Source organism: Apodemus sylvaticus, chromosome 19 (genome assembly GCF_947179515.1).
Source record: "Apodemus sylvaticus chromosome 19, mApoSyl1.1, whole genome shotgun sequence".
Taxonomy (NCBI): Eukaryota; Metazoa; Chordata; class Mammalia; order Rodentia; family Muridae; genus Apodemus; species Apodemus sylvaticus.
In genome coordinates this window covers 22,703,603-22,723,941 of record NC_067490.1, presented here as the reverse complement: position 1 = coordinate 22,723,941, position 20,339 = coordinate 22,703,603, and the positions used below count along the sequence as shown (strand labels likewise).

The window sequence follows — 20,339 nt, the reverse complement described above, 5'->3', positions numbered from 1 at the left end:
GAGCTAGTGACATAGCTATTTCTAGCTGTGACTAGAAGGGCTTTAGATGAGTTACAGAGATTTATTAGCAATAAAATTGAGTGATTTTTAATTTCTGCTGTTTAACTATGAATTACTAAAATTAGGCCAAAGGCTAATAAGGATCTTTGTTTAATTAAGAAACCTGATGAAATTTTCACTGTCAACTTCTGCTAGCTTCAGTACATTACTGAATCTTCCACAGTACGTCAGGGGCCTCTGTGTGGATAGAAGAGACACTTCCCCAGGGAAGCATCTGGCTTTCTAGCTTTAGCTGAATCATGTCTCCACTACAAGTTATGCATGTAGAGCAACTGGCATCATGGAGATAAACACAGAATGCATGGATGTTACTGCCCACCCCAGGTTGATTCTTCACAGCTTTGCATTAGAGGACAATAAAGAGTTTGTGGTCCCTTCTATTTTAAGCCACATCCCAAAGCCCAGTTGATCCCTGTGACCCTCCCGTCCACTTCTCTGCTTCTTACTGCAGTTTTGCATTTTTCAAAGAAGACTGCTTTTAGATTTTTGAACTTATGCTATTATGTCCAGCCTGGCTCACTTAAGATCTGGTTCTTCTCATGTCCTGAGTTATCATGCTTAAGATTTATGAGTGAACCCTACATGTGATGCCGCTCTGTGTCTGATTCACTGTGCTAACAGCTGTCCATCCTCTGCTTGATGTTTAAAATATACTTTAAAAATCCTTATATACCTTTCTACTTACATGTGCTACTTCGCAGTCTGTTCATATGCAAGGAATCACATTTTTCAGAAAAAGGGACCTAAAATAGTAAAGTCTGAAATAGCACGACTGACTGCACTTTACGAGTATACAATCAGATGGGACCAAAATCTTCTAACACATTGTCTAATAGAATTTCTTTAAAGTTTTGAAAGCAAATTTAACTAGGTTCAATAAATAATATTTGTGTCTGTTAGCATTAGGACAACAGAAGAGTTGAGATTGTTTTTTCTTTTACTGTATCTAAAAATTATAATAATTTAAGTCAAAGTAGATTTGTATTTAATACTTGTCTTTCAGCACAATATTAAGTAATCAATGTTATCCACTTGTCAATACTGTCTAATAGCAACCCTAAACTTATATAAGTTAGGTACAACAAAACTGAAGATATTTGGTAGCATCACATAAATTGGAATAGTCAATTCATAGCGTATTTATTTGGATTAGATTTTGGTAGTTATTCATTGTGGTATAAAAAGTTTCAGTTTGTTTCCTACAGATGTTTTCTTAAGAACGAGAGCTGGATGATGAGCATTTTTTTTTAACTGAGAACTTACTCTGTGCCTTGGGTCATTGCAAAAGTCACTGCCCATGGAAATTAAAGTGTACCATTCAGTATGTCCACTCGTAAGTCAATCCACAGCCATCTCTAATACCCTAATTAGGAATAGGTAAAACACACCCAAGGACTTTTTATCTGAACAGTTTCCAGAGTCACACAATACATGTTCTCTTATATATGGGAACATTATATCTCAATCATATCGAACATTTCATGAACACTTTATTTCTTTATTTATTCAGTGAAAAATGGGTAGGTGACTGTACTAATGGGCATATGAATGAAAAGAAGAAGGCAAACCTAGATTAGATGCTGTCTTTCCCAGGAATGCTGAACTAACTTCTATATACATGCACATGAGAAAATGGCCTGAGGTGCAAGTCGTAGAGGATGCAGACAATAAAACATTAAACTGAAAACTTTGGAATTGAACTAAAAATTTTTTTTACCCAAACCATACAGTATCTTCATGGGAAGATGCATATAAATTATTTCAATAATTCATCAAATTTTACAAAGCTTAGTAAACAAACCTTGAGCATTGAATAATTCTATACCTTATGTAAATTTGTGAAAAATTACAGTAACTACAGTATCTGACAGGCTTTAATGTTCTATACTTCATGTAGGCTCTGTCTCTAAATATTTTTGAATGCAGTCTCTAACAGTTCACGTTATTTTATTTTACTTTTTTTGTCTTACATTATAATGAAAGCAGTATTTGACATTTTCAGATTTAAATAGAATAATAGCACACAGCAACCGATGATAATTAACTCAAGCTAATTCTCTTATCTAGAATGTGGCATAATTTTTTTATCTTGCCACATTGTTAACAGTGATACATGTACAAAATATTGTCTCTCTTATTAAAAGTTAATTTCAAAAGGAGATGGCTTTTCAAGAGACAGGATAGGGCTCCTTATTTCTTCATAGTTGCATAGTTCCTCTTCAGGGAAAATGGAGACTGAAGCATTGTTAGGGGGATCATGTCGAATGTAATAACAAAGTATTTGGGATAGATGGAAGATGTATTCACACAGTGAAAATTAGAAAAAAAGAAATAGAGGACTCCAAATAAAGACCCCTGCTGAAGAGAGCTTAGGTCTTGTACTGATTTTTAAATCATATTTAAGTGAGCAGTATATGACTGCTTGACTATATTATACACACAATTAAGTAACATAGCAACTGCATTGCCATTTTGTCTTGCCTTTCTTGCCTGAGCTTACAGTTATGTCCCTCCGAAGAACTTGCCTTGCTATTTGTACTCAAGCACCTTCAAAAAGAAATCTCATGAACGACGTTTCTGTTGACGCATTCCATTCGTAGGAAATTAAGTGGTTCCTTACTACAAATCTAAGACTTCTTGAACAATAATGGCTATTGGTTAAAGAATTTAAAAATGAAGCTGTATTTCTTTGATGTATTTAATGACTAGAAATTCTTGTTTTATGATCCCAGCTTTTACAGTCTTGGGTCAGATAGTGCTTAGCACTGTTATGTGTTATATCAGTGGATGAGGGAGTGAATGCGCATTTTTACTGAATTGTTTTATTTTTAACATTAGCAAGCAGCTACTTTGTACATGCCAGTTAGTATTGTCATATGCATAGGTATCCAATCCTGAAATTAGCAGTGCCCCAGGCATTTATGTGAGGAGTAAAATCTCACCCACCTCAATTAATAGCTTGATACTTCCCTTAGCTTCGAAAAAACTCCCTGGGTAAAATTTCCATTCTCCTGTATTAGTTGGGCTGTACAAGGTTTGTACAATTTGCCCAATTTTACTGAACATACCTGTTTTTTGACTCCCTTATTATTTTAATCAATAACCTATTCTGCTCTGTAGAATAGCATTCCAGTAAATAGATGTACCATATATCAAATAATTTCTTTTTAAGGTCATTTATTAAATAAATTTTCTGTAGATGTGACTGGTCCAGGTTTGTGGATACTACAAATAAACAAACTATGAGTATCTCTGTGTGAGATTGTATGTGAATAAGTTTCACTATTTTTTTTAAGCAAATATGGAACAGGTGAATGATTGATTCTCTCCTCTATACATTTAATATGTGAAGACACATGCATATGGTTTCAGTATGTTCTTCTACACTATGTTTTCCTCCCTACCTATCCTAGTTCCTCTGCTTGGGACAAATATCTCTAGATATAGTATAAACTATGTGCCAAGATTCAATTTCGTAGCCACTATGACTGCCTCCATTGGATCAGGTCTTCCACAATGATGAATTCCCTTACTTGTACAAAGAAGCTCTTTAGTTTGGGGACTTAACAATCTCTTTATATAACAGTGTAATTCTTCCTTAGGGGTTGTCCAAACATTTGCTTTGCTGCATTTCAGCATCGTATTTTATACCCCAGTTGCCAGCTTGGTTTGCTTTCCTCTGGCAGTGTAGGGAATTCTTACGTCCCATAAAGCAAATTTCAATCCATGAACTGTGAATAATATGTAGCAAGTCTACTACTCATCTGAATTACAGTCTTACTGAACAGCATCTCCCTAGTAATATGTATACTTCTTGTATATTTTTCCAGTTCTCTTTAACTCAAGGAAATAAGCATGCAGGTTTGGGTACCCTGCTTGGAAGTATAGCATGACTGAAACCCAGCTGGTGTTTCGAGTTTTCTTACTAGACGAATTTGGACAGTGCTATTGATATTGTACTTAGCATTCTAATGAAATCTGAAAGCAAAAGTTTTCCTGAATGCAATATATATATATATATTCACAGTAGGAAGGCAAGACACAACTCTCCATTCCCCTCATAATTGCGGCCAGAAAGTGTTTTTATAAATCTACTTTCCTGAAGGCCGAAAATGCGACCCCTGCATTGATTGAGTAACCACTCTTACCAAGCCACAGAACTAAGACAAGACAATACTAGGGAGTTGCATGAGGGAGGGGGATGAGCTTCTCTGTCTCAGCCCCTTTAATGTCTGCTGTGACCAGAAAGACACAGGCTGCAACTTTCCTCACCTGGGATGATGCTATGTCTGTGTCTGGCTCAGCTTCAACCATGGAGAAATAACATATAAGCAAGGTGCTCTGTGGTCCTGCCTAGCTCTAACCATCTTGCTACACATCCTGGAAATGGCCTATTGGGCCTTAAGCAGATTTCCTTATGACATTTATTGTTTTTCCCCTGCCAGTGAAAACAGTAAATCGGCATTGTGAAAATTTAGAAACAAATCACTTTTAAAGCGAAAGAGCCACATGGACTATTTCAAAGCTCATAGATGGTAACTATTGATATGTTTTCATTGAGTGTTTTTACATGCATACATATGCACATATATTCATTTAAAATTACATGATGTCTCGTATTCAGTTACCATCTCATGTAAAACTTGGGTGTTTCCAAATACTTGATTTGTCTGGTTATCCAAAAGGCTGTTTGAGGCTTTCTATGTCTGTTTTCACTCATATGTTTGCACATGTATGTGCACTTTCTCTGCAAGTAGCTTGAATATCTTATTTTATTATCCTAAGTAAAATCTATAGAAATTTAAAATTTGTTAAGCTATGTTACATTGTTTATTGTAAAGGAAAATGTGTGTGTGTGTGTATTTGTTTGGTTATAGAGTGTATAGAGTTTGATATGGAAGGTAAGATAGTTTTAATTTTATGAATCTAAGTTCAATGTTTTAATTCCTTCAGAGGAAACCATTTTCTCTACAGACGAATTTCTTATTCGATGTCATAAACTATTCAGAATGTTCTAAAATCAGTGATCCAGTGTGCATTGCCCTGCTGTATTTCACCACACTATAAGAATTTCATCACTTCCCTATGCTTTCTATTAAAAATAAGAATATATAACAGAAACCACAGGCCTGTTCTAGAATGCTTCATGTTCTTTAAGTTTATTAAATTAAAAATAAAAATAAAATGACTCGGGCAGTTTTCAGACCTGGTACTCAGGCTGTGAGTAAAGTTTAATTCATCTCTGCCTTGTATATTGAAGCAAGGGAAGCAGACTGTCATTTCAGTTGGTAAAGTCATATCTAGTTACTGGGTGCAGCAATGGAACAGTGAGGAATACCCAAGTCACAACTTTAGTAAAGACACTATATTCACCATGTATAGTAATGACTCATGGCAGGTAAGGAGACTCAAGATGAGACTTTTATGATGCTCAGTCTATAAATCCTGTCTAACTTATTTTCTAGGCAGCATATCTGTGCTTTCAAAGCTGTGCATGAGCGTTCACATCTGTAGGTGCATATGCATATATATGTATACACATACATATTATACATATACAGAAATACATATCTCTATATATTTACATATATACATATAGACAGACACATGGACACACACACACACACACACACACACACACACACATATATATATATATACATATATATATGTATATATATATATATATCCATCAGACTGTGAAAGGCAGTCTGTATTCTGGTTGAGCAAGGCTTAACTTCCTGAGACCCAGTAGATTAATCTTCAGGGGATGCACCCTGTTAGCTACGCTCTCAGACACTAGGCTCCTGGTACCATGAGGCCCTCAATTTCATAATTCTGTGGCAATCAGTCACTTAGAGCCATGCTCCAAGCCCCTAGTATTCTGACTGGATTCCACCCCCACAGTTACCTGTCTACAGCCAGGTTTGCCCTGCCCCACAGATACTTGACAATAGCCAGGTAGTCCTTCCCACTTGGCCACTCCTCACTCTTACCCTCTCATCTTCTTACTCTCTTCTCTCTCTCTCTTTCTCTCTCTCTCTCTCTCTCTCTCTCTCTCTCTCTCTCTCTCTCTCTGTCTCTCTCTCTCTCTCTTTCTTGGTCCTCCTCCCTATTCCCTCCCCCCTCTCTCCACGTGGACATGCAGGGCTTGCTTCTATTTCCCTACCTCTCTCTCTCTCTCTCTCTCTCTCTCTCTCTCTCTCTCTCTCTCTCTCATTCTACTTTTCTACCATAAAGCTTTAAAACCATAGATTGTCTCCTAGTGTTGCCAGCCACCAGAAGGGACCAAGGACTCAAGGACTCCTCCACCCGGGAACCCACCCCAGGATGCTTCCCTCACTGTCCCTTTCTCCTTCAGCCCCTGGGCTGACTGAGCTGCCCCTGGGGCCCCAGTTCTCAGCTCTTCTGCAGTATCCAGTGGTGTCCTACATCTCTCCAGAGCTATTGGCCCTGGCCTTTCTGAGGCCTAGGAGCTCCTCGCCCCACCCCTAGTCCCCACCCCTCCCCTGGGGTGGGGGGTCCATCGACCCCACTCGGTTCTATGCCCGCTACAGTTTTCCCTGTCTGTCCTGCCAGAGCCTGCAAGTTCTGGCGAGACACAGTTTTTCCCCCACTCCCATTCCCCCCCTAGACCCCCTCATGCCATGCACCCAACAAGCCTCCATGGTGCCCTACAGATATCTATCAATATATATGCATATATATTGATATATTGAAATATATATCACATGTATATAATGTATTTGCAGATGACATGATAGTCTACTTAAGTGACCCGAAAACCTCCACCAGAGAACTCCTATAGCTGACAAACAACTTCAGCAAAGTGGCTGGTTATAAAATCAACTCAAGCAAATCAGTTGCCTTCCTATACTCAAAGGATAAGCAGGCTGAGAAAGAAGTTAGGGAAATGACACCCTTCACAATAGCCACAAACAATATAAAGTATCTTGGTGTGACTCTAACCAAACAAGTGAAAAATCTATACGACAAGAACTTCAGATCTCTGAAGAAGGAAATCGAAGAAGACCTCAGAAAATGGAAAAATCTGCCATGCTCATGGATCGGCAGGATTAATATAGTTAAAATGGCCATCTTGCCAAAAGCAATCTACAGATTCAATGCAATCCCCATCAAAATCCCAACTCAGTTCTTCACATAGTTAGAAAAAGCAATTCTCAAACTCATCTGGAATAACAAAAAACCCAGGATAGCTAAAACTATTCTCAACAACAAAAGAAATTCTGGGGGAATCAGTATCCCTGGCTTCAAGCAATACTACTGAGCAATAGTGTTAAAAACTGCATGGTATTGGCACAGTGACAGACAAGTGGACCAATGGAATAGAATTGAAGATCCAGAAATGAATCCACACACCTATGGTCACTTGATCTTCGATGAAGGAGCCAAAAGCATCCAATGGAAAAAAGATAGCCTTTTCAACAAATGGTGCTGGTTCAATTGGAGGTCAGCATGCAGAAGAATGCGAATTGATCCATTCTTATCTCCATGTACTAAACTTCACTCCAAGTGGATCCAGGACCTCCATATAAAACGAGACACACTGAAACTAATAGAAAAGAAACTGGGGAAGACCCTTGAGGACATGGGCACAGGGGAAAAGTTCCTGAACAGATCACCTATAATGTACATTATATACGTATAGACACATATACACATACATACATTATATACATATGCATCAGATATTCATATATACGCATGCATACATATACATACATACATACATACATACATACATACTTACATGCATACATACATGTACAAATGTCTGTAGAGGCCATAGACCACGACAGAATGTCTTCCATAATCACTCTCCCTGACCTTGGAGCTGACCTTGGAGCTTACCAATTTTGCTTGACTGTCTGAGCAGGAAACCCATGGATCCCCAGTGTCTACCTCCTCCCTTCTGGAGAACAGGGATATGAGAATCTGCTTTAGCCTGGGTATTGGAGATCCAACTCAGGTTCTCATGCTTGCATGGCAAACGCTTTACTGACTAAAGCACCTCCCTAGTCTCCTTAAAGCCTTTGTAACACATATGCAACTTCTTACAATTTTCAAGCTTACCATGCAATTGTGACTACCATGTCACTTGGTCCGTAAAAACGACCTTTGGACCCTGTTTTGAAGTGGCCTTTATTCACTATGTGATATGAAACCATGATCTACTAAGTATAAGGGTTGGTCTTCTCTCTTGTGATAAAGAAATATCAAGAATTAATACTATGTTAATTGTTAAGGTTGAATGAGAAAAGGAATACAGGATTATCAGGCCCCAGTTTTGCTGATGAATTGAACATGAAGAACTTAATTAAACATGACTGCCTCATTTTTCCTTTCTCGGGGAGAAAAGATCTGGAGATTTCTACAATTTGAACTTTCCAAAAATACGCTTTCGCCGAAACCCATTATCTTTCATGGCTTCATCTGTCTTTCATGTCTTTATTTAAGCATCTAGCTGGATTCATCATGTGACCATTTTCATGAATTAGGAATGCTCCTCTTAGGATCTGAGCTCCATTACACGCTCATTTGGTGGCTGAGTAAGGACAGTAACATTGACGATGTCACTTTCATTTATGACCCTCCTGCTGAGGTGATCTGTGCTTTTCCTAGCTGTGCTTCCGGAAATCTCTAGAGCAGAGGAACGGCTGCCCACCATGATCCTGATAGACTAAGGCTGTGACTTACACTGTGTTTACATCAGGACCAGAATTCTCAAGAGACCTTTCTATAAATTGGAATAATTATCATGCCTTATAATGGGGCAGGGGAAGGAGCTCTGAAAGAGTAGTTGGGAACTCTGGGAGTAGTTGGGAGAAGAAGTAGGGAACTCTGGTTTGTTGAATGTTAAGGATAAAAATTTCAGTATGCGGTGAGAGGTGTGGAGTTTCTCTCTCTCTCTCTCTCTCTCTCTCTCTCTCTCTCTCTCTCTCTCTCTCTATATATATATATATATATATATATATATATATATATATATATATATATATATCACTCCCATCTGACCTTTCTCTCTTCCTTTATTTTTTTCATCTTTCTTTTCTTGTTGCTCCTTTGTGATGACCAGTTTTGTTTTTAAAACCATAGCTTTACACATTTACAAGGTTTGTAGAGATGAGTGTTTAGTCACAAGGTCATTAATTCCCCTCACTGTGAATGCAAAATGAATAAATGATACAATGCTAAATAATAATAAAACACAGAGCTTCCTAAGAAAGAAATTTATCATCTGTCTGTCTGTCTATATCTACCAATGTATGCATCTATAATTTTTCTGCCCCTGTAGATTTAGGGCCCTTTTGCTGTTTCCTGAATGTTTTCAAGTGTCATACCTGATTACTTTGTTCTCTTTTACATAACTAAGATAAGAACTTCTAAGAAAAGTGAGGGCAATTTATAATTATTAACTGCATCAACAATTCAGTATTTCGTATGTTCTGGATAATATTTCAATACATCATCTTATTTTGTCTCTAGTGTGACCATGAAAAATTAGGTAGTATGTTTTCTGTATCACAGATAAGAAACTTAAGCTTATTTCCAGCCACTTTGGGGCAAGTTTCTGAGAGGAAAAGATAAAAAAAAGTTTACTGAGTTTTGATATGAGAAACAACCAATTAATACCCAGAACCATTGAAAACTCTCTAGACATTTGAGCCCACTTTGTTTTGTTCAGACTTAGATATAGTCCTCTTTAAAGAAGGTAATTCATCCCCACCATTCCTTAGAGTATGTTCTAAGGTGAACACTTAGAAAAGTCACTTAATATCATTAAAATAAATGTCAATTGAAAATCCCTTCACTGGCTTCATAGGGAAAGCAATATATGCAGAATGATATTAAATTCTATTTAACATAGTCATAATATGAAGGAATAGTTATTAAACATAGCTACAGTTGTTTAGTAAGGACCATGTCCAGGCAACATACCATTTAGGGATACTGCAGTAAGAAGTATTTAATGGGCTGTCTAGGATTGTAGTCTGAGAGTAAATTTGGATCAAATTAGAGACATCTTAAGTTTAGACAAATATTTGTGAAAATTTTATAGGAATTAGATGACAGTAGAGGAAGAAGAAAACAAAAGAGAAGCAGTCTTGTTATATCACAGCTCTGTGTGTAGATTTAGCCTTTTACAGCATCTCTGCGCAATTGACCCACATAATACCTTTTGGGCTTAGGTAATGCTACCAAGATTCTGGTCTGAGAAAAGCAAAGTTTGAAAAGGTCCACAAATTGCACAGTGTCCCTCATTGGATTGCCAGAATTCAAATTCAGATTTGCATTATTCAAAGTTACTGGGTCATTGTACTCTACAGCATTACATTTACAGCCATTCAGTCTCCTTCCACTGATAGCTAATTGATTCAAAACATACAAACACTTGTAACTTTCTATGAATATGCTGAGATGGTTCATTTAACTGCCAACCCAACACAACCTAGAATCTCCCTAGATGAGGAATTGTCTAACCACATTGACTCATGGAGTTGCCTTTGGGGGAATCTTTTAATTGTTCACTGATGTAGGAAGACAATACCCACTGCGGGACACATTATTCTCTAGGAAGGTGGTCCTGGACTGCATAAGTGAGGGAAAAGGCTGCTGAAAGCAAGAAAGAGAGGATGCATTTATTTTGTCTTTACTCTGAACTGAGACTGGGATGTGAGTCTCTGCTTTACTTCCCCAAAAGAATTGATTATAACTTGAATTATAAGTCATAAAACTGCTTTCCCCCCTCTCTGTTGATATGCATCAGGATGTTTTATCAGAAACAGAAGTGAAACTAGAACACATACTAAACCTGTGCTCTAGTACTGAACATGCCACCTGGCCTTCACATTTTTGCCTTTGTAAAATCACTAGTTAAGAAGAACTATACTTTTGAGAGGTTGTTATATATTTTAAACCACCGTCCCAATCTCCCTTCTGTAAAAATGCATCTTATTATTTCCACGGGTGGCCTTCAAACCTGAAAAAGTTAGCACATATCCTGGAAAACGATTAAAGAGATACCATTTCTCAGCTTCCACTTAATTTAAACTGTTACATTATGTATTTAACTTATTTAAACTGTTACATTATGCCTTCCACCACTTTGCCTTACAGAACAGGAAATGTTGCCAGCAAGCATTTTGAACACCCTCCCACTGCTTTTGCTCATGAAGAGAAGAGGTCAATTTTGGTGGGCTTTGCAAGAAAAATATTAGTTCCATGTTACAGAAAAAGAAAGCAAAGAAGTATGTGGGTGTAATTGGTCGGGCTTTGTCTCTTCCAGCAACAAAACTGGTTGTTGAAATTTCTGAAAGCAGTCATAGTTTTAGTGAGTTTGCTTTGGAGCTTTGTTAAATATTGGAGTGAATGGCAAGACCAGTCTGCACTACAGGATGAGGCAACCCATGAAACAAACAAAAGACATTTATAACAAACAGTTCACAGTGGAGGCATCAGACAGTCTTCAATTAAAAGCAACAGGACCCAAGAAAGGGAATTTGCCATACAAAATATATTCATATGTATGCAGACTTAGTGGATGTATCAAGGAAAGAGGAAAATGTGTCTTCTCAAAACTCCTGTGAGAATACACCAATAGTGAAATGTGTGGGTTTTGTAGAAGTTATCTACTGTTGAACTTAGGCTATTAATACTTGGGAAGAGACATTGTTGTTACTCATAACTGCAATAGATTTATGCATAAAGGACCAAAAGCTGAGCATGTTGGAGGTCTAAGTGAATGGAGAATATTTATATTTACAAGAAGATGTGAAATAAATATAAAGAATTATACAGTGAAGCAATAGAGGCACTCATTGCAATTGGGGGTACTCATTACAAGTATTTGAGAACATAGACCATGCTGCTTAATGATGCAGGAAACAATTATCCAGAGCCAAGAGTGATAAAGAAACTGGTACTTTGTTCCAATATGTCAGCTAATAATAAGTTGTCTCATCATCTTCATCCTGGTAAGGAAGGCCCTGGGCAATCACAGAGATGTCTGAAATATGACATAATAAACAAACTTTAAGGAGAGTCAGAATTGATATGAGGAGGCCAGTCTTTAGTAGCCATCTCTACAGAATAGATACAGTCTTGAGGCTGTCTTTAACTTCAATTTGAAAAAAAATAACTATTTGTTTTTGGATTGGGGGGCAGGACTCTATATTAAATATATCATAGCACAAATGTGTGAGCATATAAAATAAAACAAATGTTAATTTTTTAGTATCCATTTCAATCTGTACTTGAAGTAAAGACAACAGGTATCTTATTTCTTATTTCGGTAAGTGCTATCAGCTGATCCTTCCCTCACAGTATATACCATCCAATACTTAGCTGTCAATTAAAACAAAACTGAAGAGCCAAAGTTTGATGATCCTATGACAAGGGAAGTCCAGGAGATGGGGAAATGCATGTCAGGTAAACAGTTCTATCTAGAGGTTTCCTGAGCAAAGGCTTGTCTCAACTAGCAAAATGAATGGACAGTGGTTAACTACTGAGAATTCTCACTGTCTCAGTTAGGGTTTTGCTGCTGTGAACAGATACCATGACCAAGGCAACTCTTATAAGGACATTTAATTGGGGCTGGCTTACAGGTTCAGAGGTTCATTCCATTATTATCAAGGCAGGAACATGGCATCATCTAGGCAGGCATGGTACAGGAGGAGCTGAGAGTTCTGCATCTTCATCTGAAGGCTGCTATTGTGATACTGACTTCCAGGCACACACCTACTTTAACAAAGCCACACCTCCTGATAGTGTTGATCCCTGGGCCAAGCCTATACAGAACATCACTCACAGAAGTTCAAGTCATGTTATATTTCATGTAAGTTTCTAGAAAATGTAGTTTCTTGATAGTCATGTTGGCATCTGATGTCTTATTGACTTAATGAAACTTTTCTGACTTAATTACTAATCCAAGCACCTTAGTTTAAAGTAGCACAATAGTGACTAGTCAGATTTCTTTGCAATGATAGAAAATTCCATCTGATCTCTACTTTTCCTATTGCTTCTAATTGATTGGAATTAATTCATATGCAATAAAGGTCTTTATTTTAAAGCAAAAATTCAACATTTTAGCATATTCATTTAGTCTATAATGGTCATCATTTATCTAAATCAAGAACTGGCAATATCACAAACAGAAGGTCCAAACCCATTTAAGTCATAGCATTTTCCCCTATAAAATTATCAAATTTGTTTCCAATAGATGTGTATATTCCAAAAATTTCATATCATGTTCTATGATTTCTTTTTTGTTTTTACTTTTGATAGGATCTCTCTTTTTATTGGATATTTTCATTTCAAATATTATCCCCTTTTTCAGTACCCACTACCCCAAACCCTATATCCCATGACCTATCTCCCTGCTTCTATGAAGGTATTCCGCCACCCACCCACCCACCCACCCACCTACTATACCTGCCTTCCTGCCCTGGCATTCCCCAACACTGGGGCTTCAAGCGTCACTTCTTTCTTTTTACACAGGACCAAGAGTCACTTCTTTCATTGATGCCCAACAAGGCCATTCTCTGCTATATATATTGCTGGAGCTATGGGTCACTCCATGTGTACTCTTTGGTTGGTGGTTTAGTCCTTGGGAACTCGGGGGGGGGGGGGGGGAGGTCTGATTGGTTGGTATTGTTGTTTTTCCTATGGGGTTGAAAAACCCCTTAGCTCCTTCAGTCCTTTCTCTAACTCCTCCATTGGGGACTCCATGCTCAGTCCAATGGTTGGCTGTAAGCATCTGTGTCTGTGTTGGTCAGGTTCTGGCAGAACTTCTCAGGAGACAGCTATATCAGGCTCCGGTCATCTTGCACTTGTTGGCATCCACAATTGTGTCTGTGTTTGGTGACTGTATATGTGATGGATCCCTAGGTGGGGCAATCTCTGGATAGTCTTGCCTTTAGTCTCTGCTCTACACTTTGTCTCCATATTTGCTCCTGTGAATATTTTATTACCCCTTCTAAGAAAGACCACGGCATCCATACTTCGGCCTTCGTTCTTCTTGAGTTTCATGTAGTCCATGAATTGTATCTTGGGTATTCTGAGCTTTTGGGCTAATATCCATTTATCAGTGAGTACATACCATATGTGCTCTTTTGTGATTAGGTTACCTCACTCAGGATGATATTTTCTAGTTCCATCCATTTGCCTAAGAAATTGGCACCTTTTATGTAGCATGATATAATCAAATCTCATCTACTGCACAGCATAGATAGCTATTTGACTTCTCTTTTTGAACAAATCTTCTTTTACTGTATTTTATATGTATTCTTCAGTAGAGTGATTTCTACTTTTTGTCTATGATGATGTTGAAGTTTTATATGAATTAATGACTCTCTTGTGTGTAGCTGGGGTTGTATTTCAAGATTATTATGTCAACTCAATGGTCATGATTCTGAGATCCTACAGACTCTTTTCAACATGGTGGCAACATTGTTTAGCCTCAGGAGCTGTACTTTGCTTTCTTTTCACAGACTCCAGAGGAACTAGAGGATGTTTCTGACCTTGAAGATGACCATGAGGTCCGTAGCCACACCAGCATTCAGACAGAAGGGAAAACTGATCGGGTAAGTCATCTATGGAGGGACATCTCTTGGCTGTGGGTATTCCCCATCAATTCAGGAAGCCTCTCATGCATGAAATAGTTGGATCTAGATCGGACTCTCTGAAACACAAAGAGGAAAGCTTCAGACTTTAGGAGTAGCAGGCTAAGAAAGTATTTTATCTGACTTGAGAAATCAGTATGAAGGCTCTAATATGTGGTAGGAAATCATTCCAGACTGCTTCCAATTTTGTATAAGACATGCAAATAAGGAAGTTAAATTCATACCTGTTCCTTTAGTCCAGAGAATTGAATGCAGGATTTTGAAAATATTGTCTGAAAAGATAGAAAACAAGATCTCTTACTAAGTCAGTATTGGGACTTTTTTTCTTGTCTCCAATACTATCTTCTGCATCTCCGTTAAAACACATGTGTGCACACATGCACACATAGAGACACACACAGACACACAGACACACACACACAAACAGAGAGAGAGAGAGAGAGAGAGAGAGAGAGAAGGGGGAGAGAGAAAAAGGTTGTTTTTTCTCTAACTTTTGTGGTAAAAGAAGTCTATGATTCTCTTTCATCTGAGTATATAAATAGCACTTTTTCCTAGTCAGAAAGTATTTGGTAATATGTGGGGTGGAGCCTCCATATTGAGAGTAGCATTTCTACTGATTACTTGGTTTGTTAATTTGCTTAAAGCTAATTCATACCAAGAACTTCCTTGAAAACATAATATCCAAGGGTGATTTTCTTCAAATCTAGCTGTTATCATTGTAAAGATGTTGAGTCAGACAGTGTCATTAAAGAGGAAATCTGTTTTGCTGCTGGTAAATTCTGCTCCAGTAGCTGGTGGAGTCTATGTACGTCACTGGGATCAATATAGGTCACAAGACTGACAAGCTATTGCTAGAACAAAGTTTAATTAACAAAACGGAAACATTACCTTTGAATAAACATGACTGTTTTTACATTCAGGATTTATATGCGTAGACAATGTGTCCTTGGTTTAGACACTATTTCTTCATTTAGAAAATGAGGATTACATCATATGTTTTTCATGTTTCCTTGGTAACTTCAGATAAGATGATATTTATGGTGGTGTTTTGTAAGCTTTAAAATTAAATAATGAAAAGATAAAACTTGTCTTATCTCCATGTTTACTTTATTCTGTGTCCATGTTATAACCAGTTAGATGAACCCTGTTGGGTCTTTCATAGGACTGCTTGTATTTTTAGGATCATTCAGAAATGCCTCTACATTGTGGAATTTCTTCCATCTATATAGAGTTCTATAGCAATCTAGTTTCTCTTTATTGACTCTGTGTGAAAGCCTCACCGCAGCAAGTAACAAGACTGTCCGATCTGCTAGAAGCAAAAGTCTATTTCAACTAATGTACATCTCTGTACCTTTATTTTCCACTACGTATATTCCAATTGGTTCAGATGATCTTTCCATCTCTCTCTAATCCTTGTCTATAACAATGCTGCAAAATTCCTTTGGGAAAATGCATAGTTATTATGAATCATTTATTTCTACTTCCAATCCTTTGGATCTGGGATTTACATTTCTCAGATACATTCTTCACTAGAATACTCACTTTCCATTTTTTTTTATTGGAAAATTCTAAGTATAGTTTCCAAAGGTTCTCAATGGATCCCCATCGAAAATGTTGTGTTTAATTGTCTATATTAATGTACAGCTTGATAAAAATTTGTTTGGCCATACTTTTATATCACTATAATCCTGTTGTGGTAATAATTAATGTTAATCAGTTGTAATTAATATTGATAGTTGTAAATTAAGGAGCAAGCTTTCATCATTCAGTTCTCAGATAAAAGATACAAAACGTTTATATTTGTAAGCCTTACAAGCACTAGAGCTGGGCAGATATCTACCTTCTATGCTATTATGTCAGCTTTCCTATCAATAACACTGAGTCATAACTTGCTATGCTCTATTTGGGATGCTCTTCACTTCATGGCTGGCCCTCAGGGCCATGCTTTCATAACTGACCTACCCCATGATGTCTTCTCCTCTCTTCACCTTATCCCTCCATTCTTGTGGCCTTGCTTCAGACCCCAAGTCTGGGAACCAAAACCTTGCCTATCTCTCTTTTGCCCAGCTATAGGCTGCAAGCATCTTTATTTAGCCAATGGTTGTAAATTAAGGAGCATAGCATGGCATCACTTGGTGTATGTGAGGATTCCCTCATCCCCGAGACGACCAGATCTTGGAGATCAGTCTTTATCAGTATAATACATAGCAAAAGACCAAACCTCAACATAATGCATCTCAAACAATTCTACTCCTTGATGACTAAGCATGCAAACATATGAGCCTATGAAGTCAATCCTCATCGAAACAGCAATATCTGTTTTGATAAGTGGACTAAAGCTTCTAGGATAAATTCTATATTGTATAGAGATGAGCACCCAGTACCATGAGCAAAGCTAGTGTAGCCTTAAGGGAATAAGAGACCGAAACCAACTCAAAGTAACAAAGCAGTCTTAAAAGTGGCATCTTGCTACAATGAAATCTAGTTGTAAACAGTAAAAATAAAACTGTTTTAAATTTACTTTTTTATAATATACACAATTTAACTCTAACAGCATATCTTAGTGTGTATCTATCTTGCAGGTTAATTACAACCTACTTTATCTTTAAATTAGGATATGGAAACCAAAAAAAAAAAAAAAAATAGGACACTCCTGTCTTTCTAACACAAATCACCTGACCAGATCCAAGAAATTGTTTAAATAAATTTCACAATCTTGGACAATCAGTATATGTTCCAAAGATTTTCCTGTTTCTTCTAATGAGAGAGTAATACTGTGTCCCTTACTCTTGTTTCTGAGATTTTATTTTCGCATTATAATCAGAATTTTTGTTTGATTTTGTATCCATTGTACTGCTTCTTTAAATCCATTTCATGAATACCAACACTTTGGGGAAATACCATAAGATCCATCATGGACTTTTCTGAGAATCATTTGAATACTTATACCAGGCACTGTGTTAAATTCATGGTCTCTGGGAAGACAAGCATCTGGATTCCTTTCTGTTCATTGCATGATGAAGGACTCAACATTTTTTTTCCTTTTTGCTTCTTAAATTATGCACACTCTGTTATATTGGACATGCACTAGAACCAATTTCAGACACTACTTAGGCATTGAGTGACAGTTATTTATTATCATTTTATTTTCTGTGTTTCACTCCTAGTCACTTTGGCTCAGCATCATCTGTTATAGCTGTCATCAGCAGTAAATGCCATTGGGTATTGTAAAGGTCTGTAACTAAAAATAATGATTCAGAGTCTACAGACAATGAGGGACAAATATTCAATGACCAATAGTGCTTGCTTTATGAAGTGGCAATTGGAGAGCCAAGCAAACATGATTATCTCAATATTGAGCATGGGGATTCTCTGGACCAATAGTGTGATTATATATCTACTGAACAGGTCCACAGTGGGACAGGAGCTTGGTTATGTAATAGATTTGCAGAAGATTGTTCACAGAGCTTATTGTGTATTCTGTTCATGCTTTAATCAAACATAATATAGGATTTTCTTTTTTAAAAAAATCTTACAGTTTTAAAATATATGAGACAGGAAAATGGATTTCTTAAGACTAGGCTACACCCAGGCTAAATTATAGTTTTGTATTAAGCATAGCCATTCTGAGTATTAAGCAATACATTACAGTTCACTCAGCATCTTTAAGTTTCTATTTAGGTCTTTTAAAGAAAAGACTTGACATTAGTGTTTATTATTTTTTCTCTCCTTAATTTTAGAAAGTAGGAAATGAGATTCGACGAATTTAAAAAGTTTATGCCAGTTATGTTTATTGTGACCAAGTCACTGATTTTCTGGTCTCATGTACACTGTTTTTAGGACAGCATGCTTATGAGGTAGATTAAAGCTCTAAAGACTTATTATAGAATTGATAGTACAACTTTCCCCTGGGAAAATGATTTGTGTAATGAAAATGATTTCATGTAATGAAATCATTCCTGTAGGATTCTTTTCACAAAACCTATTTTAATAAGCATTCTTAAATGCGTTAACCTCCCTTGTAGCACACCAACCATCAGAGGCAGTGGAAATGAAAGGTTAAAAGGGAAAAGGAGGATGTGAACCTATTTAGAAATAGTTCTAAATGGGGTGAATCCAATCTGCAATTTCAAGATATCAGCAGTTTAGTTCGCATGAGTTAAGAGTAGTAGTCCGATCCACTCACAAACACCATTCACGAATGAGCAATTGTAGTACGATACAGAAGAAACCGCTAGGCTCTGCCAATCAGCCTGAGCCTGAGGAAGTGGCAAGAAGCCACCAGAATGCGACCAGAAGTTCTTTGGTACATTTGTCTCTACAAAGTTACGACAAGAGATGAACAGCAAAGCTTACCAAGGTGGATTAATACCACACAGTGCCGTCAGCAAGACCAAGATCAGCAAAGTCCAACGAAGACCAGCAAAGAGTGACAAGGGGAACCAATGCCACACAGTATTGTGTACTGTCTGTTGGATTATATTTATACCCTTTCCAAACATGACATCTTCTCTCAATTATCTGCTTTATCAAAACATCACATGCCCCTTTTCCAGGCAGCTTCAAGAAAAACATCATGTGTCTGTTCTTAGCAAAACATCCTCCCGTGTGTCCACTTCGGCAAAACATTTCCTCTCATAAGACAGTTTCCAGAAAAATAGCACCTGATACAACTAATTCTCCAAAGAAACCAGAAATCCCCACTTCACATTCCTACTTGAATCTCATAAATGTTTAAATATCCCAATGCTATATCTTCTAACAATTGGAAGATTAGTTTGATAATACACATTCAGCATCTACCTGGCAATGCCATTCACGCTCAATTTCCTGTGGTAGCTTACTTCCCCTTGATGAATGGGGCTTTAGGCAAATAGCATTGGACAACAGTAGATTTTGTGGGGCAAAAAACTCCATTCTCTCAGCACAGAACTCATAAGAGGAGAGGCACTATGACCGCTATTGAGCTGACATTTTATCTTGTTTCAATAACGGAAAAAGAGGAACTCTAATTCTCAAATATTTCCCTCAATTTTCTTTTGCAATTGGGACAACAGAGACAGTTGAGTCTCAGTAAATTGTTTCCATAAGGGAGCTGCTGAGGGAATGTTCCTCAAACCTTTTTGGGTGACAACTACATATTTAGCAATGCTTATTAAAGTGGATTGAAAAGATATAGTCATTGAAATGCAGGGAGGAATTGTTCGGATTTTAGCAATGCCAAAAATGTAGAAGTCAAGAGCATATTATTTAGAGTCACATAACAATAAATTCGAGTTTTTGCTATATTACTTAGAACAAGTGACTTTGAAAAAGTTCTATTTATGATACTCAGTGTTCATACTTGTAAAGCTATAACAGTATCTATTTTGTGTGGGCTTTAAGAGTAAATTATATATGTGAGAAACTAACTCAGCTCTTGCCACAGAGGATATATTCTGTCAATTTGTATTTTATGTTCTTCTGATTTATAAGAAGGCAATAATCTTCCATAATTTCACTTGTTGGGGTTTCATTGACCTCCAGCCAAATACAGCCCCTTTTTTTAAAAAAAATGGAAATTTCTAGAAATAAACAATTCATAAATTTTAAATTACCTGTGCTCACGGTTGCTCCATCTTACATGGGAGATAAATG

The 20,339-nt window shown here is 37.2% G+C and overlaps 1 protein-coding gene across 1 annotated transcript in view; it reads left to right on the top strand.

Annotated features, from left to right (window-relative positions):
- Ctnna3 (catenin alpha 3) overlaps positions 1–20,339 on the top strand; it is a 1,484,299-nt gene that overhangs the window by 1,304,261 nt on the left and 159,699 nt on the right. Inside the window, exon 13 of the mRNA XM_052164514.1 lies at positions 14,571–14,663. Within this exon, the coding sequence (XP_052020474.1) occupies positions 14,571–14,663 (93 nt within the window). The remainder of the gene's footprint in view (positions 1–14,570; positions 14,664–20,339) is intronic.